This window comes from Botrytis byssoidea (assembly GCF_014898295.1).
Source record: "Botrytis byssoidea strain MUCL 94 chromosome Unknown BBYS_017, whole genome shotgun sequence".
Taxonomy (NCBI): domain Eukaryota; kingdom Fungi; phylum Ascomycota; class Leotiomycetes; order Helotiales; family Sclerotiniaceae; genus Botrytis; species Botrytis byssoidea.
Window position 1 is genome coordinate 974,358 of NW_024065858.1, and position 22,806 is coordinate 997,163.

Below are 22,806 nucleotides of genomic sequence, written 5' to 3' on the forward strand. Positions count from 1 at the left end.
AGATCCATTGTATAAGTGAGTTGATTGATCAATTGTGGACTTTGATATCTACGAGCATTTCTGTTCATACAACTCAGTCTTCGAGTCATGATACATGTCACTGCCAAAGAGACTCTATATATTTACTAATCTGTTGCCTTTTGGTATAGTACTATTCATTTCTTTTTTTTTCCAGGATACTAAGAGAATCGCAATGCCCTCGGAACCAGGGAATCAATCATGGCATCCTGCCTTTATGCCGAATGCTGCAGCAGATATAATTACTTCCGAGACCCTTTCACAACCAATTGCAGATGCGCACCCGCCCGCTGCTGAAGCTGCTGAACCCAAGCCTTCGGATCATACAGTGAATGGAGAAGAACCAACAGTTGGAAACGACACAACATTGGACGAGACTTTGGATGCGTGGAAGGAGCCGGGTGTGGAGGCGGATGATATGAGAGGAGGAGATACGGAACATTCCAAGTTAACAAATCTGCGAAGTGCGCTCACATCATCGTTGAGAAGTCCTGGAGGTGTAGAAATGGATGAGAGTCCATCGCACGAAGAAGTCCTGGAAACAAATGTCGCCCAAGAAGTCAAAGCAGATTTTCCAACCACCTGTCCTTCGAATGATAGCAAACACGTCAGTACGAATTCATTCGCAAGGACATCGCATGAAGTAAATTGGGGTGAGGATGATGAAGTAGATCCCGAATGGAATCTATCACGCACAGATACAGATCCTTTCAAAATAATGCCTAAATCCGATCGAACGAACTCCTTTCCTATCGTTCCTCCTTCTCACGAACAAGAAACTTTACACTCGATACCACATTCTCAAGCCGAGGACATCATGAATGAGGTGGAACAGTCACCGCATAACGCGTTCTTCGACGAGGCGCATGATGCTGAAGGGGACTTTTTCGCACAAGAAAGCTCCGGTGATGCTTTCAATGACGTAGACGATTCCCAAGAAACACAACCTGCATCGGGATATTCACCAGATTATGGTCAATCTTACGGGAGAGATGTCGAACAAGAAGAGGATGAGGAATCTCGCGCACGATTTGAAGAAGGAATCCCACTTGTACAGCCTTCTGATGGAGCGCAAACTCCCATCGCTGGTACAGATCACTTCGTGTTTACAAATTCTGAGGACACGGCAGAAGAAAACGGCTTTTTCGATGAAAGCAATACATCAGCTCCTCAACACTTAGATGTAGGTCAACCATCACTTGAAAGAAAATCAACTATGCAAGTTATGGATTCATTACATTTCGAGCAAGACGATCGAGCGCTAGAGGCAACACCAGAACTTTCCGAAACAGAGGTCATTGTCCCGGATTTGGTCATGGATAATGAGAATGTTCCAAAAAATGCACTTCAAGATGCGTTCGACGGGCCTGATTCCGAATTCCCGGTGAATTTAGGCGGAGAGACTGGTGAGGCTAGTAGTGAAGATTTGGCTGCTAAGTGGCAAGCCGCCTTAGACGATGAATTTCTTGATGACGACGATGAGCTCTTACCAGATGAGGATGAGGATACTAACGACAAGGCTGTTGATCCAGCTGCTTTTTTTGGGAGTGACGATGAAGGATTTCTGGATGACGTTGAAGAAAGTGAAGATGCCGGTGGCCTGAATGGTCACGTGACTGGGCTCGATGCCAATGGAACGAAACCGCAAGCTACTAGTAGTCGCTATACACCAGCAGAGGCAGTTCCGGTAAGCCAGCCGCAATCTAACAAAGCTTTTGCACCGGCTGCACCATTCTTGACCGACCTTTCGAGATCGAATACTACTCCAGAAACTTCTTTGCCATTCAACCCTGCTGTTGCTATGGGGAGTTATCCAGTACAACAACGTCCTGAATTACCTAAAGCTCAAAGTTTTGCCGACAAAGCTAAAGGAGGTTACGCATCTCCTTATGATTTGCCAATGGAAGTTGTAAAACCTCGTAAACGAGTAAGCACAAATCAAATGAATCGTGGATACAACGCATCAGCCCCTCCAGCTCCTCCCAGAGCTGCCAGTTTGAACAACCCACCACCAAGTGCATATCCACTCCAGCAACAACAGCAGTCTGTGAACACTCCTCCTATCGGGCTCAGTACTCAAAAACCGAAGTCTGGTGCGGATAGTGGTTTCTTCGAGGATCTTCCTATTCTTTCCAGACCCAAGGCTGCTCCTCGACACCAGACTACACCTGCACCTTCTCAATATACTCCGTCAATCAATGCTGGGCATCCACAAAACTACTCACCCGCTTCTGTTCACACTCTCCATTCGACTCCAATTCATCAAGAAGCGACCATGCGACAACCACCATCCCTTCAGCCACCTATGCAATCACCTCCAATGGTTCAAGGTGGCTTGATAGCCCCTGAGCGTGTAAGTCCTTACGCTCCTATTGCATCGACAGGTCAACAATTACAAACCTCTGTACCTTCTGTAACTTCACGATATTCCCCGGCGCCACCACCTCTGCATCATTCAACAAGCGCTCCAGTACCAGTCATACAGTCTAGATACTCTCCTGCCCCGCCTCAACAACGGTCACAATATGCACCATCACCGTCAGCAAATCTTCAATCACCGCCGCAAGCGATATTACCACATTTACCTCGAACTTCGAGTCCACTGGCTCACTTTGAGAGAAGCCAAGATGCGCGCGGGCATGGTCACGGTGGCGAGGTCCCAAATTATGATCGTCGTAGCTCATCAGGATATGAGCCTGTTTTGAGGGCACATCCACTTCCACCCACCAGAGAGCTTGATGAAAATGATGCCGGCGTACCGCAAACTCCAATATATGGTGAACAATCAAAGTTTTTTGCTTCATCTGCACAAGGAATGAGTTCGGTTTCTCAAACACCACCTCCCAATTCAAGCATTGTCGCTCGTATGGCTAGATCACCTCCGAAAAGGTCGTCGCCATCGCAATACACGCCACAGCATCCTTCTAATACTCTGAGCCCACCTCCAGCTCATGGCTTTGTCCCACCGCCAAGATCCCAAACACAATCTCCTGGAAGAGCTTTTGGTGGATCTCGACTTGAAATGAGTATCCCTGAACCATATCAAAGGCCGGCTTCTATTGAGGCTCTATCCCCTAGGAACGCATCTGCATTTACCCCTACTCAACCAACATTTCACGCCCCTGGGCGCCTCAGAGCACCATCTTTGGTTAACTATGTCGCCCCCATAGATGGCCGTGAACATGATTCTTTGCAAAGATGGAAAGGCTGTCCTGTTTTTACTTGGGGTGTCGGAGGTACTATGATTACATTTTTCCCCGTAGATGTACCTCGATACGGTATGACTTCAACAACACCCATGGTTGTTAGAAGTCCTGGAGAAGTCAAAATTCGAAATGTTAAAGATCTCGATCCATTAGAAAACAGGTTGACAAGCTTCCCTGGCCCGTTGAAGGGGAAGGCAAAGAAGAAGGAAGTCCTATCTTGGTTGGCATCTGGTATAGAGATATTGGAACAAAGTGCATCATACCTAAGATCCCTCCAAGTTTTGTCTCATGATGACAAACGTACTGAAGAACGTTTACTTCTCTGGAAAATTTTACAAGTCTTCATCGAGAATGACGGTATTTTGGAAGGGAATCCTGTTGTTGAGAAAGCTGTTCGAGCCGTTCTCTCCCCGGGTATCGAAAATGAAGTTGGTCAAGAATCGCCATTGTATGCAACCGGAGCAGATCTTTCTGGCATCTCATCGTCATCCACCAATCCAACAACGGCTGATCCCGTCGACCCTGCTGCTGTAGATCGCATGAGAAAGCATCTATTGAGAGGAGATCGAGAGAAGGCTGTTTGGGAAGCTGTTGATAAACGACTTTGGGCACATGCAATGCTCATTTCAAACATTGTATCAAAGGAACTTTACAAACAAGTCGCTCAAGAATTCGTACAAAAGGAGGTGAAGAACGTCGGTGATAATACTGAGCCTCTTGCTGCCTTGTATGAGATTTTTGCTGGCAACTTTGAAGAAAGTATCGACGAGCTTGTCCCACCATCTGCTCGTGCCGGTTTCCAAATGGTCAGCACATCTACATCATTGACTTCTTCGAAGGATGCACTTGAAGGTCTTGATAGATGGCGTGAGACACTTGGTCTTGTTCTAAGTAATCGCAGCACAGATGACAGCAAAGCTTTAGCTGCCTTGGGGAAACTTCTTTCCGGCTATGGTAGAGCTGAAGCTGCACATATTTGTTACCTGTTTGCCAGGAATTCATCTGTATTTGGAGGAATTGATGATCCGAGTACAAATGTGGTACTCATTGGTTCTGATCATTTGAGGCAACCATTTGATTTCGATAGGGAGTTGGAACCGGTTCTTCTAAGTGAAGTTTATGAGTATGGTTTATCGCTCTCGAATACTTCTAGTATTGTGACCTCTAGCCCTCATTTGGCAGTTTACAAATTGCATCATGCTGCAGTTTTAGCAGAGTATGGACATCGACAAAAAGCTTTAGAATATTGTGAGAGCATTGCTTCGACAATCACTTCTCAAACAAGAAGATCGCCATATCATCATGGTCAATTAGTTTCATCTCTTGATGATCTTAGCAACAGATTAAAATCGTCACCCAAGGATGAAAACGGGTCTTGGATCTCAAAACCTAGCATTGATAAAGTCTCCGGTTCTGTATGGGCAACATTCAATAAATTTGTTGCTGGTGACGAACAGGATACTACCGATACTATGTCGAATGCTGGAAGTCAGGCTGATATTGGTCCATTTGCACGCATTGCTGGAGGTACTCCAACTATAAGCAGATCACCGTCAGTCGCGGATATTTATGGTAGCTCATGTAATGGAAGTGGAGGTCTGGGTATTAATGGAATCATGTCAGCGTCTCAACCACCACAAACCAAGGCATCTTCGAGATACGCCCCTGGCGCAAGTTCTACTTATACTCCACAAGGCTCATATGAGCCACCAAGTTCCTCGCATGGTTCTCAGCCTAGAACTTCATTTGAGGGTGGTAGAACATCAGGTGAATTCCGTCGAAATATATATGAGCCACAAAGACAAATGTCTTCAGAATATCGTCCAACTTCTCAGCAATATAATCAACCCTCTAGCTTCACGCCTCAATCTAGTGGTTATAGCCCATATACTGGTGGTGATTCTCCTTATACTCCACAAGCTATTCCTTCTGCGATGGAAACTCCAACCAATTTCGATTCACCACAACCCATGAGCTTTGATGGACAGCCTTCATATCAACCACATATGGGGGGTGATGAACCATCTAACAATGGATACGAACCCCCATCCTCAACTGGATATGAACCACCGACTGGAAACTCTTATGAGCCACCCTCATTAAGCACAGGATACGAACCTCCATCGTATGAGCCAAATTCAATGGAGCGACCTGATTCGCCAATCAGCACAAAGCCAAAGAAAAGCTTCATGGATGATGACGATGATGACATTCCTGCATTGAAGGCATCTGTAGATACAAGTCGAGAAAAGACAAAAGCGGAGAAAGATAGAGAAGCGGATGAGGCGTTCCGCAAAGCCGCTGAAGCTGACGGTAAGTACATCTTTGATTCCATGCATCACAACGATACTAATAACTCTCTAGCCGCAAAGGATAAAAAGCCCGCTCCACAAAAGAAAGGCTGGGGACTTGGTTGGTTCGGAGGTGGTAAAAAAGAAGCTGCTTCATCCGATGCCGTACCAGACAAGAAAGCTATTAGAGCTAAACTTGGAGAAGAAAGTAGTTTTGTCTATGATCCGGATCTTAAAAGATGGATCAATAAAAAAGCAGGGGCAGAAAATACCCCTACTCCATCAGCAACTCCACCTCCACCAAGAGCTACAGGTCCACCAAGATCAGCTAGCGGTAGCGTGATGTCCATTGCGGCAGGTCACTTAAGCATGCCCCCACGATCCGTTAGCTCAGCAAGCGCACCACCTCAAAGAGCTTCTAGTGGTTCTGGTGATATTGGGCGTCTAGCGGATGGTGGGCTGGTGAAGCCTCCTATGGCCCCAGCAATGGCTAGGACGCAGAGTAATGGGAGTGCCATGGGTGGAAATCTGAGTGGATTGACGAGTACTGGAAGTGCGCCACCCACTAGACCAAGTACGGGAATGAGCACCGCATCCAGTATTGATGATTTATTGGGGCCGCCAACGGCGGGTTCAAGGAAGGGAACGGTCAGAAAGGGTAAGAAGGGGAGAGGATATATTGATGTTATGGGGGATAAGGCCGGGGGAAGTAGTGGCAGTCAGGGGTGAGGATTGAGGGATGAGGGTGTTGAAGGTGTATTATAAGTGTATGCATGAGAAGCGGATTGGCTAACGTGAAAGAGAGCGGAGAACGGGAACAAACGACCTTGTAATTTTGTACGAAGAGCAGTGCTATGATACATGAAAGATGAAGATGGATGGATGAAATAAATGATACCATTCGTTTCTGGTTGCTTGTTGGGATTGGTTAATCGTTTACTACAAGCTTAGATAGATGAGGGATAATTACTCATTTTGTATTTTTGATTTATCTGGCTTGTTGATTAATGTTCGGGGTTTGAGTGAATTGGAAAAGATGTGCCAGTAAGCAGCACAATGAACCTGAGGATAAACTATACAAAATCCACGCGTGTTGAAAGACGTTTCATTTCTTCAAGGTAAGAACACCACGTCGATTAGACTTAAAGGTACATCCGAAGGCGAATAAATGACTGAGCCTGATCCTTACCAGCACAGCTAACAATAAATACAAAACTCCGAACATCCACATATATCCAGCCCAGTCCATCCCTTTCCCATCCAGTACGATTTCTTTTTCCGATGACGATCACAAATGGTTGTTACACCTAAAATTTCTCCGCCATCACGCCCTCCTCTACACTCTCTGGATCCAAATCAACGACCGGCTTCAAACTCTTCATATTAATTGGCTTGGTCAAAAAGATGTCAATACCGCTCATGGCAGCGTCTCGACGATGTTCTTCAGTACCAAAACAGGTTAAAGCGACGATACGCACACGGGGGAGATTGTAGAGGCTTTCGTGGTCGCGGATGCAACGCGCGGAAGTGAGTCCGTCCATTATGGGCATGGATATATCTAAGAGGGGTTAGTGGGGGCGGGCTCGAGATGGGTATGGATTAGGAGAAGGGAGGTTACCCATAAAAATTAGCTTGAATGAACTGGGTGCTTTTTTGTATTTCTCGAATGCTTCGAGACCGTTGGATGCAGTATCGTGCGTCTCTTTTAATTTTTTCATGCTGTGGACAAGTACCTGGTACAGCATCAGAATGTTGGAAGTTAAGTGCCACGAGATGAAAGGAAGGGTAAGGAGGCTTACTTTCAAGTTGATGATATTGTCTTCAACGAGAAGAACGACTGTACGTGCAGAAGTTTTGACAGTTGGTGCAGTAGAAGATTCTGCTGTCGATACCAATTCTGGTTCTGGCTTGGCAATCTCAAGAACTGCTTGTTTCGAGCCAATTTGATCCTGCTCAACGATCCTAAATTTATCGGTGGATACTATCGAAGGTCCTTCGATGGCTAATGGCTTTCCAAGAATCTGTGATTTTTCTGGAGTAACAGAAGCAATTTCTATAATGGCCAGCTTCTCCAGATTTGAGGAGAAATTTAGGCACACAGATTCTTCACGCACAAGCGGTCTTTCGGGAACAGAAAACTGTTTTTCTGACCTTGTATGTCCTTCTGAAGTTGCACCTGCCTCGCACGAATCAGGCGCACTAGTTGTGACATGGTCCTCCATGTCCTTTTTGTCCAATTTCCCCTGTATATCAATCAATTGAGGTACTCCATTCTCTACCCTGGACCAATGTGGCAATTCCTCTGGAAAAGGAAAGGAGTGATAAGTCACGACAGGCTCTTCACTTGATCTCATGTCGACTGCCGAGTCCGTTGATTCATTTGAATGCTTACGTACTTCGAATTTGGGTCTCAGTGATTCTATAGATTCGCTGGAGTGCTGACGCAAGACCAGTCTGGGTCTTTCTTCCTTTTTGACATATTTGGAATCGAATTCGGTACTCTTAATGCCGGGATATTCACTACTAGATGGCGTGAGTATTGGGGTTGAACCTGTGCTAGATGACAATTTGAATGATGTACTGGATGGATCATTATCATTTGGTGTAGTATCCTTGCATTGAAGATAGTCGATGCATTGTCCCAAGACTCTCGCCAATTTGTAGGGACCAAAGCTAAGGACAAGTCAGAAACAATCATGACGTAGTAATAATGACAAATGTTGATAGAAGAGATTTCTCAAAACTTCAACGGGAAGGATCTACTACTTACGGCTGTGTCAGATAAAATTCACCTTCTTCTTTATCCAAAGTCCTCGTGGTATCCTCAAATATAATCAAAGGTTTTTGTCGAGTTCGGTCCGTCCGATGAAGTTTTGATTTCAAACAAACAGAAATGACACCGGTAGCAGAAACGCTAGAACGAGATTTCCTAATAACCATTCCAAACCAATCACCGGCATAATTTGCAAATGCAGACCTAATCGCAGTCATTGTTCTATCCTGTGCAGACCGCGCATCTGTAGGTATCTCGCATGGATCTGGATAGTTATCAAGGCCGAGAAGACACATCGACAATCCTCGGCAACGATCTCTTGTCTCTCGTATCAGTTTGTTGCTGTCTGTCTCTTCATTTTCATCAAATTCCGCCGTATGCTTAATTGGAATGTCCACTTGGGCAACTGTACCCGCACCGACTGTACTTGATATATCAATTGTCCCGTCGAGCTCATCTACCAATTTGCCAACGATGCAGAGGCCCAATCCTGTACCAATGCTCATAGGATCTTCTTGTACAAAAGGTGTCCATAATTCGTACTTTAAATAATTATTGGATATACCTTTCCCGGAATCTACAACAGACAATCTCGCAACCTGACCATCTTCGGTCTCATATGCTGTCAGGCGGACCTGAACATACCCAAACTCGGTATATTTGAGTGCATTTTGGAAAAGATTGATCAAAATGCGCCTCCAACTACTTATCTGCGAGTTAAAGGTCCACGAGTTTTGCCAATCAATTTCAAGAACAATTACAACATTACCTGACGTGTAGTTTTCATCCGAGGTCACATCTAGGTGAGTGTTGTCGACGGAACGTGGACCCTCGAAAGTTAACTGTCGGAAACTTTGTGCCGCTGAGACTCCTTCGATGACTGTTTCAATGAGATTACTAAGATCAAAGTCGGCATTCAACCCGTTAGATTGTACTGGCAGGTCCTTCATATCCTTAGTGTCTCCTTTGTTTGTAATCTTTGCGTAATCCAGACTTTTTTTGGTGTCAGCAGTGTTTCACACGACACAAGAGACTTTTTCATACATGTGATCCATGGTATCCAACAAAACTTCACCACAGATGGTGATAGAACGAATCATATCATCTTGTTCGTCGCCAGTCGAAGTATCTCGAAGTGCTTCTGCACTGGCTAATACACTGTATGAGAAGGTTAGCTTAGTAGTTCATATGAGAGATGATTGAATACGAACCCATGAAGCGGCGAGCGTAGTTCATGAGATACCACAGAGATAAAGTCAGATTTGGCACGATCTGCAAGTTCGGAGTCTAGACGGGACTTTTCCGCCATGATACAGTTCCCAAAAGCTGTAAGATAGGTGAGATCTTCGGCGGTCATGATTCTGAGCTCTCTTGTTGTCCATGCAAAGCTTCCCGCAAACCACTGACTGTGCACATGATTAGAAATGAAGATTTACTGACAGAGTAATGGTGGAAAATTGTTTTAGGAGAGGTTACAGGCCAGAATTTTTGCCTCTCATGAATGGTAGAATTTGTAGCCGCACAGGTAAATACTCACTCTCGCTGTTGGTCTCTCAGAGGGAAAAACACAATTGTGCGTGCACCAGGACAAATTTTGATCAGCTCTGCGACCCAAGCTGCGACCAATTTTCTGTCAGGCTCGAAATTCCCATTCTCGCAAATTTCGAATGATTCTGGTTCTAAATCAAGATTTAAAGATCCATCTACATGCAAAACAAACATTCGACCTTGGCTATAACATGTCATTAAGCCTTTAACAGTCGCCTGTGTGAGGGTGATGTTCGTAGGCTCATCCAGATGAGAGGAATTTTGATCATGCCTGATTTTGCATCCAAGCAACTCACTTGTTAAAACCTTCCCTGCTTGTCTTCCTTCGAGTTTTATCTCATCCAAAAAAGCGGGCACTTTGATCACGTCTTTATTTTGAGTCCAGCCTTGAGACTTATCATGAGTTGCACTGGAAACGATTTTATTCTTGGATGCAAGTTTGCTTGCTGAATCTCTGAAACATGCATCAACAAATAAAACTCCATCAAGACTCATGGCCTCAAGTATAAGTTGACTCGCTCGGGAGAATACCTGTTTGAGCCTCGTGATCGCAAGGGTTTCTTGTCGAGCGAATTCCGTCGAAGAGGTTCTACTTATACTGGGCCTATTTCTCTCGATCATTCTAGCCTTTTCAAATCCAGACGAAAGAGAAGATGACTTGTTGGTTTGATCTGGTGGGCTAACCGAACCCACTTGTGTTTGGCGAATCTCCATTTTTTCTTTTGTTATTGATGATGGGTCAGACGTGTCAATTGGATGAGAATGACACACAGGCTGAGGATCCATTCCATTTTGTGATGTATCTTTTAATCCTTCGCCCAAGTTGGATTTACCAGCGACAAAATACCCCAAGCCTTTAACCATCTTCTCTCCCCTTTCTAGATGGTCTTGTTTTTCGATGAGAATAAGGTGACTCATAACTGCTTTTGCAATCTCATTTAATATAATAAATCCCTCCTCGTCTAGTCCCTCCATTCGTGGTTTGTTGTCTACTACACAATATGTTCCTATTACAATATTTTCCGGACCTAATAAAGTCGTGGAGTCAGAACCAATGCTAGTTTTGGGAGTTATTCCACAGCCCTGAGATACAGACAATGACAACCCGACAAGAATGGTTTTTGATGAGAAAAGTGAAACCCAAATGCGTGGAAATCTTAGTCCAGCTGTTCAGGCTTTTCATGGCTAGTTGATAGACATGAGAGGCTTAAGAACGAATCTGAGGATGACTGAGCGACCCAGGAAAGCTATTTTCAAGGAATAAATCGATCGAACTACTCACTATATATAGGTACCTCGGCATAATATCTCATATGCGGCCATCCCGCAATGTAGGGGCGATTTTTGTATTTTTCGATAGCAGAGAGATCATTCATTACATACTGAGTCTGATTTGCGGTAACAAGGTTTGTTTTCACGTTTCCAGTGTCGTCTTTAGCCGTGAATATCTGAATAGTGTTTGGACATATTCCCCAATGCATATCCAAAATGCGGGCCCCAAGGAAGATCTCGTCGCCAGGTTTTGTAACATCTCTTTCATGTAAAGAGACACTCCTTGTTGCTTCTGCAATGATATATTGATTATGTGAATCCATCAGAGAAATAAAAGATCTTTCAGTATTTAATCGGTACGCGCCGAGCTGCGCAAATGCTGTCAATGTAGGATCATGACGAAGTCGCTTTGAAGAATCCGGTCCCCCTGTTTCGTTTTCTTTCGGGTCCTCTGCTATATCCGGCTGTTCTTCTGCTTCACATGTTGTTTCCAGTAGTCCCCTCCCATTTGTTTTGATATCATCATCTTCACTTTCTCTGGTGAGTTTCCATTTCTCGGGGGTATAATACCTGACAAAAATTTAAAAATTAGCCCGCCTTTAGCACGTCTGAGCACTCTTACCTCAAGAGATTCCTTACTCTTTTTCGTTCTCTGGTTTTCACTTCTTCTGGCTGATCAGCAAATGAAGGCATTATCGCTCGATATAGTGAGGGTCAAATTGTGTGGATTACAATAAGAACGACGAGAATAAGGTTAGAAACAAACATAGAGCACAACAATAGTATGTGCTAAAGCCATCATACTATTCCATGAAAAGAGAGAGGCATTATAAAAAACACAAAAGCAAAGAAGCAAAGAAGCAAAATGGATAAATTCACAAGGGAAAAGAAGGAGGGATGTGTATAGATCAGAGCATCTCGCATGTCCGCATTTTTCCCTACGCACTCTCCGCAGGACGCACGTTATGTTTGTGTGGACTTGCCACAACATTTCTTTTGGTGGAGATCTCGAACCTTGTAATCATATCGGTAGGTGACCATTGCTAAACACAACGCTGATGATACCCCGGGAAAGACATGTCGGAGTAGAGTTCGATTTGAATGGTTTCAATGAAGAAGTCCGCGCACCTACAATTTCTCCATGGCGACCTCTCCATAAATGTTGACATATTTTAGATGGGAATATTCAGTGTCCGCGATATAACTAGTAGCACGAAAGAGGATTGATGTGAACAGATGTGCTGTAGTGCCAAAGCAGGCATTCCGGGGAAACTTCCGCGAGAGAGTCTGTGCCACAACGGCGCATCTATCTATTCATGAATAATACAATGAATATTTGTGCTGTCAAACCCTGATATTATAAATAGACCAACGAAACTTTGTCGGAGCTGATGGCACATATGCCACTGGTTCGTTTAATTGACTTTTCCCGTGTTAATGACTTGGAAGTCTATTTAAGAGTCCAATAAGATTATAGATTAGTTATGCAAAGAGCTCACTGAAAACCTTTTCATTGTTTTAAGTTCAAAATCGTCCCACAGTGGCAGTCGGTAATACCTCAAATTCTAGTCCTACAGCAACTATGACACAGAAATTGACTGGCCAGCTTCTCGGCATGAAATGCTACTTTTTCATTTTGTTTTTGTTGCCAAATTTGATTTATCATTGATCGACCATTTCAATATTCATTCATTTGGTATCCGAGGGCGATTTGTGACTCAGGCTCCTCTCAAACCGGTGTCTGATTTTCGTGAAGACGGCGGTGGCTGTTACACAGCGGGAGCTAGACAATCTCGGGTGTTTGTAAGAGAGATACATGACTAGATGATGTGCTCTTCCGAAAACATCGGCATAATTGAACTGATCGTCGGGCGCAGGAACCCGTTCCATGCCGGCGATGCACTCAGTGCAGCTTTCGTAACAGTCAACGAACCGTATATCTAGGAAGGGAAAAATTCGGCGATTTTCCATTCGCTGAGCTATTTTCCGTTGCCTCAACCGAACGTTCACAATTGAGAGGTTTTATTACATTGAAGGCCCTCAAGAATCATGAAGACCTGCGTGAGCTTGTATATCCTCTTGGGGTTCATCATAAGTCCTCCACAAAATCACTTTGTTCTCACACGATTCATGAAGAGATCGAATAAGTTTACGTCAATCGTCGTTGTGATTCGGTCTTTTCAAAAAGTTCTCATGTTGTCCTTGTCGGCTGTAATATTCAGACCGCTCCTTCGAAACGTTGTCGAGCTCGGAAGAACAATGTAATGCCAATGATTGTTGTCTATCGTATTATTCAATTTTCAGTTCTACACTTTGGTTAGCACTAGACAACAAAATAGAAGCGAGTGATTGTAGCCGAGCAGCGCTAAATGAACACCTCTTCAACCGAAAGTTGACAGCAATTGCAAGGTGATCAATCACATCATCACAACATCCAATCGTCTTCTTAAAGAATGTTGTGAATGTAGATTCCTATTCAGCAACATGTCATAGATTGAGTGTCTATGTCATATACAACACTAAATCATATTGCTCCAAGACAAATCGATCTTCCTATGTCGTGCGGGCAAACAGACCTATCGCACGAAATATCCTGACACAACATCCATTCAAATTTGTACATCACATGCACTGAAATTCATGAACTTTTTTTCTCATCAATGCTTTGTTATTTTAGAAGTTTTGTTGCATGTCTCATTTTCTTCGCAAAATGCCTATTTAGTTCCTGTCCTGCTTGCGAAGTCTGTACAGCCCGTATATTACCCTTTCCGATGTCACTTGGTTTGCGTCGATATGATCTGTGTAAGGTTGCAGGAATTGGAAGGATTGATGGCCACCAATCAATCACTCATTGCACAAGTGCCACAATAGAATCCATGGTGAGTCTCTGCTCGATCTGTATATGGTCCAATTTACTAGAGTCCGTTAGATTTACAAATTTTAAAAGATGTGTTAAGAGATTGTTGTATGTCTGATCAAGTAGTAGTACTTTGTTTTTGCAGTTCCCTGGGGCAGATACACACACACTCTAGATATGGCAAAAAGAGGAATCAACGCGAACCCTTGGTTACATCCTATCTTCACCTGTGTCTCAACTGATACGCTTCAGAAAGAGACGAACCGCAATCAATCGTTGAATTTAAATGTTCAAAAATCAAATGATTTGTAGTGTCCTTAAGACATACGGGAATCGTAGCACTTTGGGTTATTTCGTGTCTAAGTTCAATTATTATGGCTGTGGCATGGAAACAGTGCTAGCATAGAAGCAGTGGATTCAGTATACCTCATGACCTATGACTATATACATCGGTACCCTTACCATTAATATCAAATCTGTACAAGAGATACAGAACTTATACATCTGGTTATGCGTGGATATTCCTGTCCTTTGGTGCCTTTCTCATTTCGACCAGAAACAGATGAGCAACTCCATAGGACTAGTCATGTAATGTCAGCAAAAATCAGTTTAAGAAGACCCCAATTTGAATGAGAAGGAGAACAGAAGCACACATGCATCACCTACTACAACCATCAGTATGAATTCTTCTATTTCTTCAGACATATCTCGCCGAACGAAATCAGGATGAAAGCTGTAAGTGAGACCATGTAGCCTTTAGCCGCTCAAATTTTCACTGTCTATGCGCCGGTGCTAGTTTTTACACTGTTCCGATAAGAATCATGCCAGTCTATATTGGGAGATTTCTGTATTATTATGACATTTTGACGATGAATACAAAGCAAAAAATTAATCGGTATGTAAGGGAACTCGAACTTGTTGAAAGGAAGAGCTTGCTATATTTACTCTGATATATATTGAGTTTTGTTTGAAATAGGTGAATGGATTCCACCATCTAATTCTAGCAGATACATATGCTGGACAGAAGCTTGTGAACCGTTAGAACATTCATCTTTTGGTATCTATCCACAGAGTTTAGTATCCGTCATGTTTTCAAGTAACAGTATCCCATATCCAGTACTCCTCATCATGATAAGCATAGTTACGCCTCCCAGTCTGGTAGCTATAACCTGAGATATAGCTGGCAGATGTATCGGTATCACATCCTATTAAGGATCCATCCAATGCAGGGTCACAAATGTCAAAGTATTCTTCCCGCCCACACGTCGTCATTCTCAAAATTTTGAATTTCGATGGCATACCGATATCTAATCTATCATGATGAGACTCCCAACGCGATATGTACAGGACGAGTCATGCACGGAAAGGATCTCAGCAGTGAGAAACATGAAGGATGTTGTAGTATTTATGTTTTGAATTACTCCAAGTTCATGGTGTGATAGGATGATTCGAATTTGTGAGTCGAATTAAAATTTTGAGTTTCAGATCACACGTATTCTCCCATACCCAACTGTTGGGAGCATTTCGTCTCCGGAACGAATGTAACTTCTCTATTTTTCGCTTCTGCTTGTACACAAACTAGGCAATAAAGCGTCTAAACTCTAGTGATCTTTATTCGATGATCAAGAAATCCGGGTTAATTGCATATAAAACGGATAAATTCTTACAAGCATCCGTTACTCGGTCTTAGCAAACAATGATCGAATGATACAAGCGCAAAAGGACGAATTATAGCTTACGTACAGTATTTCCAGCCGCTGGTGTTGTTCTAGTTGGGCGAGACATCGAGGTGGCATGTATGGCGGAGTAGTATTCTTACTTGGGCAGTGACCCAAAGCAATCACGAGTTCCTTCGTGAGGAGAGACGCCAAGGAGTGCGGGGAGAGCCGCAAGTAGCGTGTGTTTGTTGACGGGGCCAGAACATTTTTGCGAGAGATTTATTCACGTACACCTCCTAGCCGTCTACTGGACCATGTTGTGCTGGACTGCACGAAGTTTTCGCGACCATAATCATGTCTTCTTAATGTTGTCTTCGTCCTATTGCTTCTAATACAGGAATATTGCATTGCCAATCACGGATACTTCGGCTCGTCATGGTTTAGTCAACGATGATTGAGATGGTGTTTTATTCACATAGACAATTGAAAGTGGATGCTAGAATACGTGCTGATACATATAGAGACTTGCACCGATACCGAAATGTACCATATACCCGCGATATTCAAGAAATCATTCACCGATGATTCAACTCTTCAAAGACAACATGAATCGGGGTTTCCAAATCAAATCCAATCACGATCTAGATTGATCTACTAACGCAAAAATGTTGCTTCATTGGGTCCCGATGTAAGTAAACAATTATCAAAGATAGATTAGTCCCAGGGACGTGGTTTTTCCTCCACAATAACGGTGAATTATATAAGAGACTCTCATCGCCGAGCTTTTACTACCCTTCAAATTTTTATTCCCAATTTCATTTCCTCTTTGTATCATCATCATCTCAATAAAGTTATGGGGGAAAATTTTCAAGATTCTCCGCTAGGTTCATCCGACCCCAACCCCGTAATTATAATTGGAGCAGGTAGGTCCAAATTTGGCCCTAAGAATGGTCCTTGCGTATCAAGCACTTGCTCACTATTTTATGTTGTCTCAGGGTGTACTGGCCTTGCCATAGCACAAGGACTTCGTAAAGTTGGTATACCACAATCTAGCAACGCGCAACTGCTAATTGCAATGCCAGGCAGGAATTCCAACAATTGTATTCGAAAAAAATGCTGGCATATCAATTCCTGGTCAACGGGATTGGAACATGGGATTTCATTGGGGAATGGATGCCTTGAAGACCTTGATACCCGAATCTGCCCTTCCCAAACTACAATCTTGTCAAGTCGATCCACATACACCCACGAAACCCCTTGATACCCTTTCATTTCTTAATGGCTCAACGGGAGATGTTATGTTTGCTCCAGAGATTCCATACTTCCATCGACTACGACGATCCAAACTTCGTGCACTGTTGACCCAAGATCTCGACATCAGTTGGAACAAAAGATTAAAGGATATAATATTTGCGAATGATGGAAAAAGTACTACTTGTGTCTTTGATGATGGTCAACATATAACTGGCAGATTGGTAGTTGGTACGGACGGTGCAAGATCAGCTGTTAGAAGACTACTTCTAGGGCCTGAACAATCGTTGAATACACGACTTCCATATGCTGCTTCGTTTGTGCAAGCAAAATATACTCGAGAGCAGGCTCTTCACCTTCGCTCATTTCATCCTCTCTTCCTGGCTGCACCTCACCCCGATAATCTGATGGCATTCTTTGGTTTGCAAGATGCTCCAGATCCGGACAAGCCAGAAAGTTGGACGTTCTTCTTTTTTATCTCTTGGAATTCAAGTATTGAAATTCAAGATGCAGAATCTAAAATATTTGATAATGCGGCAAGGTTAAGACAAGTTCGAGAAATGGCCAAGGGGTATGCGGAGCCTTGGAAAAGTGCATTTGAATGGTTACCCGAAGATCAACCAGTTTGGTATTTTGGACTCGCGGTGTGGGACCCGAGAGAAGAAACTCATCGATGGGATAATAGAAATGGAAGAGTGACGTTGGCTGGTGACTCTGCTCATCCAATGACTTACCGTGAGTGCCAGTCCTCTACTTGAAAAAAAAATAAACTAATCTGTCGATAGAACGCGGTCAAGGTCTCAATCATTCCATCACTGATGCCGGAAATCTTGTCAAATTACTCAAAGCAGATTCTTGTCAAAGCTCTGCCATTGCTAAATATGAAGAAGAGATGATTGCTAGAGCTGGCGAGGAAGTACATCTCAGTGTTATCAATACAACAATGCTACACGACTGGTCGAAGGTATTAGAAAGCCCAGTGTTCAAAAACGCTTTGAGAATGCAGTCATGATCATTATTCACTACCTTCGACAACATCCAGAAATGCTGCATGTTACTGGTATGAGAGATAATGGATTTGGGATTTGCTAACCAACGATCATAACCAATTTTATCATTTATTTTCAGGAGAAAGGCTCCAGAATCCTAAAATGTAGACTTTATTCCAAATATCCAGAATCCTCGAAACTAACGCCTGGTCCTTGTATCATATATTCTTTCGCTAGTCAAATCTTTATTGACGCATGCATCTCTCAATTCGTAGAAGTAAGAGCAATCATCTTCTAAACTATATTAATTAGGTAGCATTATCCGAGCATCTCCGTCCGGTATGACTCTTACATTTCATTCCTGTACAAATATATTATTCTCCAATGTAGTTTGTTACTCGGAGACCTATTAAATATATGGAAGGAGTAAGAATTAAACATGAAAGAATTCACCGCAACAATTCTCCTGCTTACTGACCCCCACATGATTTTGTTTACATCCGAATCCATGGAAATACCATCCCTTGTTCTAGACATCAAGAACACAGCCTTATCTTATTATTTCCCATCACTCTAACCTCGTACTGCATTCATGTATACTAATCATGAAACCCCCATGATTAAAAACGTGTCCCCCCCCCGTATCCCGCAGAAATCTGACAATACCTCCTCTTAGAAAGCAACTCCCAAGAGTCCCGGATTTCTCCTCAACCTCATTCATGAAGTCGAGCTACGAGGCCAAGTCAAATGCTAGTATTTCCCTTCTAGCTTGTGGTTGCACACCCTTTCCGTGCCTTCCGTACGCATGTCAACAAGGTTCCTCTCCCACGTAACTCAATATGGAAGCGAACGAGCCTCAACTGTGGGGGCTATCAGTTGTATTCACACATGCAATGACTTTTCAACACGCCAGATGGCAAGAAATTATGAATGCTTATGCTAAGGAAAGGTACTGTCATCTCTGGGCTTTCTTGGTCTCTTCTGTAAGCCTTCTTCTGCATCATGCTGTCTGCACTCCATATCGCAGTTTTTGGACCACTGCTGTCATCCAGCACTACTTGATGGTTAGAATGGCTATGTAAGATCTATATGACAGGGGAAAGAAGTGCTAGGTACCGAATCTTTAGCATACGAAGCTTGATACGAGAAGTACCGCGCCGTTATTTATTGGAAGGAACGAATTTAATGTATATACCGTATGCTCCCATCACTCTGCTCGGTTATTGATCCACCCTCAGGAATGTTTTCGTAAGATTTCCTAAATTGATTAGGAAGGGTGAGTGGCTGGGATATATCGATTCAGCCCCCAATTTTCGGCACACGATACTTTTGAGGGTTGAATGGGCGAATTGACGGCGCAAATAAAGATCTGGCTAGATCTGTATTGTAATTTCCCATTTAGAATATGAGAAAAATGTATACACACACATCTATCTCCGTTTGATGTCGCGAAAGTTGCGCAGCTGTCGCTATTGTAATTTGATATTCGGTTAGACTCACGTTTTGTTCCTACCTCTTTCTCCCAGATGTGATTATGATAAATCTCCAGTGTAAGATCTCACAATATGATAACCCACCGGATGACTCCTCGGATAGCATCATATCTAACGTACATTTTGAATGATTATTTCTGGTGTATAATATAGCACGATCCTTGGGTTATATGATCTATGAATGGAAGAATGAAATTGATCGACAATCAGGAACTTGGATTCGCCAGATTTGATATCTATTCTTGCCCTTACTAATTTGCTCCAAAAGGTATCTAGTATCTACCAATAACTACATAATTATCCCTTGAACTCTATTAATAGAAAACAAACAGAGATTATTTCAATCAGACGAGGCTTGGCGTCACTTTCACTCAGGTTTCGATTCTCTAATTTGTCGCGGGCGCTAATTGATGACATCCGTAACCTATCAATCCTTTTTTCGCAATCCAAAACATTTCCCAGCTCTGATTTTCTTCCATCCTTCTGGCACCCACTAATTTTATTGGGATTTGCCCAGGCTTTGAACTGCCGATAAGCCCTAAAACTTTTTTAATCCCCCCCCAAAACGTGTCGCTTCAAGCATGATCTATATCACGAGGTAACGTTCCATCGTTGTGGAGACCTGGCTGCTCACTGCGGTGAGCTGTGTACTACGAGATAGTTTTGAATAAGATTCGGAGGAACCCATCGGTGAGCATTTTGATAGAGAGGATACTATATGATCTTGTTTCCAATGGAATTCCTGCCTTTGTACGTCGCGGAATGGCTGTCTAGGAACCTTGAATTCAGGGCTTGGAGGGACGAATTTGTCACAGTAGACTACTAATGATTAATAAATTAGCTGAAAAGCTACAGCGCGATGCCGTGATGCCCGTTATGATCTCCAAAGCTTGAATTTCGTCAAATTGTCCAAATCATTTGTCACTGTATCGCGCATTTCTCAAACTGAACACGACTGACTCGGTGGTTCTCGGTGGACAGGAGAAGGCAGTGCTAAGTTGATGACCTATTCATCACCTACTTGCTTATTCATGACGATGTTTACTCAGCCAGAGCCCCATACCAGCCAGCCTCTCCAACAATCACCATCATCATCTTATGTGTTCATTCGTCAAATTGTTGTCAAGTTTGTTCAATGAACAAAGCTTTCGAGTTGGTTTCTAGACGGAGAGAGTGCGGAAAGGACGAGAAACATTCGGCAACAGCCGTGTGTCGTTTGAGATTCAGGGGCGACGATGAGGGGAGGGGTGCGTTCACGAATATCAGGTTAGACAGATTACAATAAGCAACAAAAAGATCTAAATTTCCGGAACTCTCTTAGTCATTAAAAAAGCCAAGAATCGGCACATTCTATATGACTGTTGTTTCCATTTAGTGAATACTAGAATAACCTCGCGAGCTCGACAGAGAGACACGTAGGAGTTCCCCTTCCGAATAAATCTACAGTAACCTAGAAATCTATGCTTTACGCAACGTAAGTACAGCGAGGTTATCCAAAATGACTCAACACTCCCATCTAAAAATTATAGGCCTGTTCATTATTAGCGACGGTCATGAAATGACGCGAACTCGGGGTCGGGGAACTTCCCATACACACATCGCTTGTATGCACGGTAACTGCCAAACCATGTCAAGCAAGTAATCGGTCAAGTCTTTGGATACGAGAAACGAGCTAACATGAAACGGCCTTGTGGTAGACAAGATCTGCTAGGGTCTGGCTCTGTCAAGTATAACTTACTTTAATAAGATAATCTCGTGTATGTAAGTATATTATTCATTGAGATAGTGGGGATTTCTTCAAGGCCATGTTCTTAGGTCGGACAGATACGGCGATCCTCCAAGTATCAAAAATTATTCACTGTGATTTTAATATATTATCTGGTATATCCACCTTGCGATGAAGTGAGAATCCCGATCCGGGGAATCCTCAACCAAACTCCCATTGGCATGATCGTACGAATCCCTTGTGATTCCACAAAAGCACAGCGCCTGGAAGTGCTCGTACTCTTTTGGGAATCTTGACGAGTCACAGGTATGTATCCACATATCAAAGCCTTCAGAACTTCCTCCTTGGGAGTTCCGGTGAATGTTATGAGAGATGACGGGTCCCGTTAGAAGTAAGTTCCATCTCGTTTTGTTTTTGAATCGTCTCAACATAAGAAAACAGAGATAGCCTGATACCGAGAGACATGGTGGTAAGCTTACGACGTTTTGGTCAGGATATTATCGCCTGTTTGTCGTTTTTTCACCTTTTACTTGGGGCTTGGGAGAATTTGGGTCTGGTAACTGAGAAGTGAGTATTTTAACATTGGAGATCCCTTAGCTAGGAAATAGATTAGTTCCGCGCTTATCGCCTTGGCTTTCATTAGAAGAGCCGTTGCAAGTTCAGGTTCGGGCCAAGCAACACGTAAACAAGAAACATAGACAACAATGGTCTTTCATCGTGCGCATGTGCCACAGCTCTTACTTCTCTGAGTATTAGAAATTTTCCGAGAGAAAGTGGAACGCTCGAAATAATCATGCATGAATATTACACAAGCCACAAACTGTTTGGTCAAAAGAAAGACTATGAATTTCAACACTTGTACCCACCGCACATAAACTAACCTCTCACCCGCTCTCATTCGAACAATCGAACTGGGATATAAATAACCGACCTGTCAATGACCCCTGCAGATAGATTAGATCATAGGGCTGAGATACACCGGCGTGTTGGAGAACATAGAACCTTGTAGCCTTAAGGCGAACAAATACCAATTTCTATCGAGATTGATTGGAGAGCGGAGAGTGAGATTCGTACACACAACACAATACAATCCTGGAAGGAAACGTGTTGTGGACGATCGGTGGATGAGCAGATGAGATGTAAGGTACTTTCCGTGCATATTGTATTGCATTGTTACTTTCCGTCTCTTCTCACGATTATTCCTTTTAATTTGCAACCAAAATACATACTCATAGTAAATATGGAACTTAAACTCGATTAGAGTTTCGTTGACATTGAACAACAAGCTTCTTTGGCGCAGTGAATCCGCTTTCTTTACAAAATACTACCGTTATAAGAATTTCTCTAAATAGACGCGCCCAAATAATCACAGTTCCTCCAAGTCCCAAAGAAAGGGCATTCAGGGATCTCAGGGATGGGAATGGATTGTGATGTGATGGCCATGACCATGACCCTTGCCCCGCCAAAAGTACATGTAAGATTTAGCAATAAAACTCCACTCATAGACCAAAAAATAGAATTCAGGACATGTAATCACAACTGCATTCTTCCATGTACAGTAACTGCGAAGCCAAAGCGTACAAAACTCGGTTCACGAAGGAGGCTGAGAACTTTGCGAAGTACCCGACCCAACCTTATGGACTATCTCACAACTGGGTATCTGACAATGCAGCAGATGTGTACTTGATCTTAGTTTTTCGCGACTACTAAACTAAGTGCGAAAC

The 22,806-nt window shown here is 43.2% G+C and overlaps 3 protein-coding genes across 3 annotated transcripts; 2 read left to right on the top strand and 1 right to left on the bottom strand.

Moving 5' to 3' along the window:
* Positions 1-193: 193 nt before the first annotated feature.
* Positions 194-6,244, top strand: EAE97_008351 (uncharacterized protein; the record flags this gene model as incomplete). The annotated part of the gene is made up of 2 exons (XM_038878865.1): positions 194-5,537; positions 5,589-6,244. 2 exons carry the CDS (start codon positions 194-196, stop codon positions 6,242-6,244), a joined length of 6,000 nt encoding a protein of 1,999 aa, XP_038730545.1.
* Positions 6,245-6,604: 360 nt separating this feature from the next.
* On the bottom strand, positions 6,605-12,014 carry EAE97_008352 (uncharacterized protein). Its single transcript, XM_038878866.1, has 9 exons — positions 11,731-12,014; positions 11,119-11,678; positions 9,826-10,864; positions 9,500-9,694; positions 9,333-9,446; positions 8,286-9,281; positions 7,315-8,188; positions 7,134-7,248; positions 6,605-7,073 (listed from the first exon to the last, which is right to left on the bottom strand). The coding sequence occupies exons 1-9, from the start codon at positions 11,799-11,801 to the stop codon at positions 6,823-6,825; spliced, it is 4,215 nt and encodes a 1,404-aa protein (XP_038730546.1). The 5' UTR covers positions 11,802-12,014; the 3' UTR covers positions 6,605-6,822.
* Positions 12,015-16,476: 4,462 nt separating this feature from the next.
* Positions 16,477-17,886, top strand: EAE97_008353 (uncharacterized protein; the record flags this gene model as incomplete). The annotated part of the gene is made up of 4 exons (XM_038878867.1): positions 16,477-16,546; positions 16,619-16,656; positions 16,706-17,609; positions 17,660-17,886. The coding sequence occupies 4 exons, from the start codon at positions 16,477-16,479 to the stop codon at positions 17,884-17,886; spliced, it is 1,239 nt and encodes a 412-aa protein (XP_038730547.1).
* Positions 17,887-22,806: the final 4,920 nt, after the last annotated feature.

Excerpts from the sequence above, each read along its gene's own strand:
- EAE97_008352 (XM_038878866.1), bottom strand. The coding sequence starts at position 11,801 with ATGCCTTCATTTGCTGATCAGCCAGAAGAAGTGAAAACCAGAGAACGA. Across the intron at positions 11,679-11,730 it reads AGAGTAAGGAATCTCTTGAG|GTATTATACCCCCGAGAAAT; the intron begins GTAAGAGTGCTC and ends AATTTTTGTCAG. Across the intron at positions 7,074-7,133 it reads ATTCAAGCTAATTTTTATGG|ATATATCCATGCCCATAATG; the intron begins GTAACCTCCCTT and ends AACCCCTCTTAG.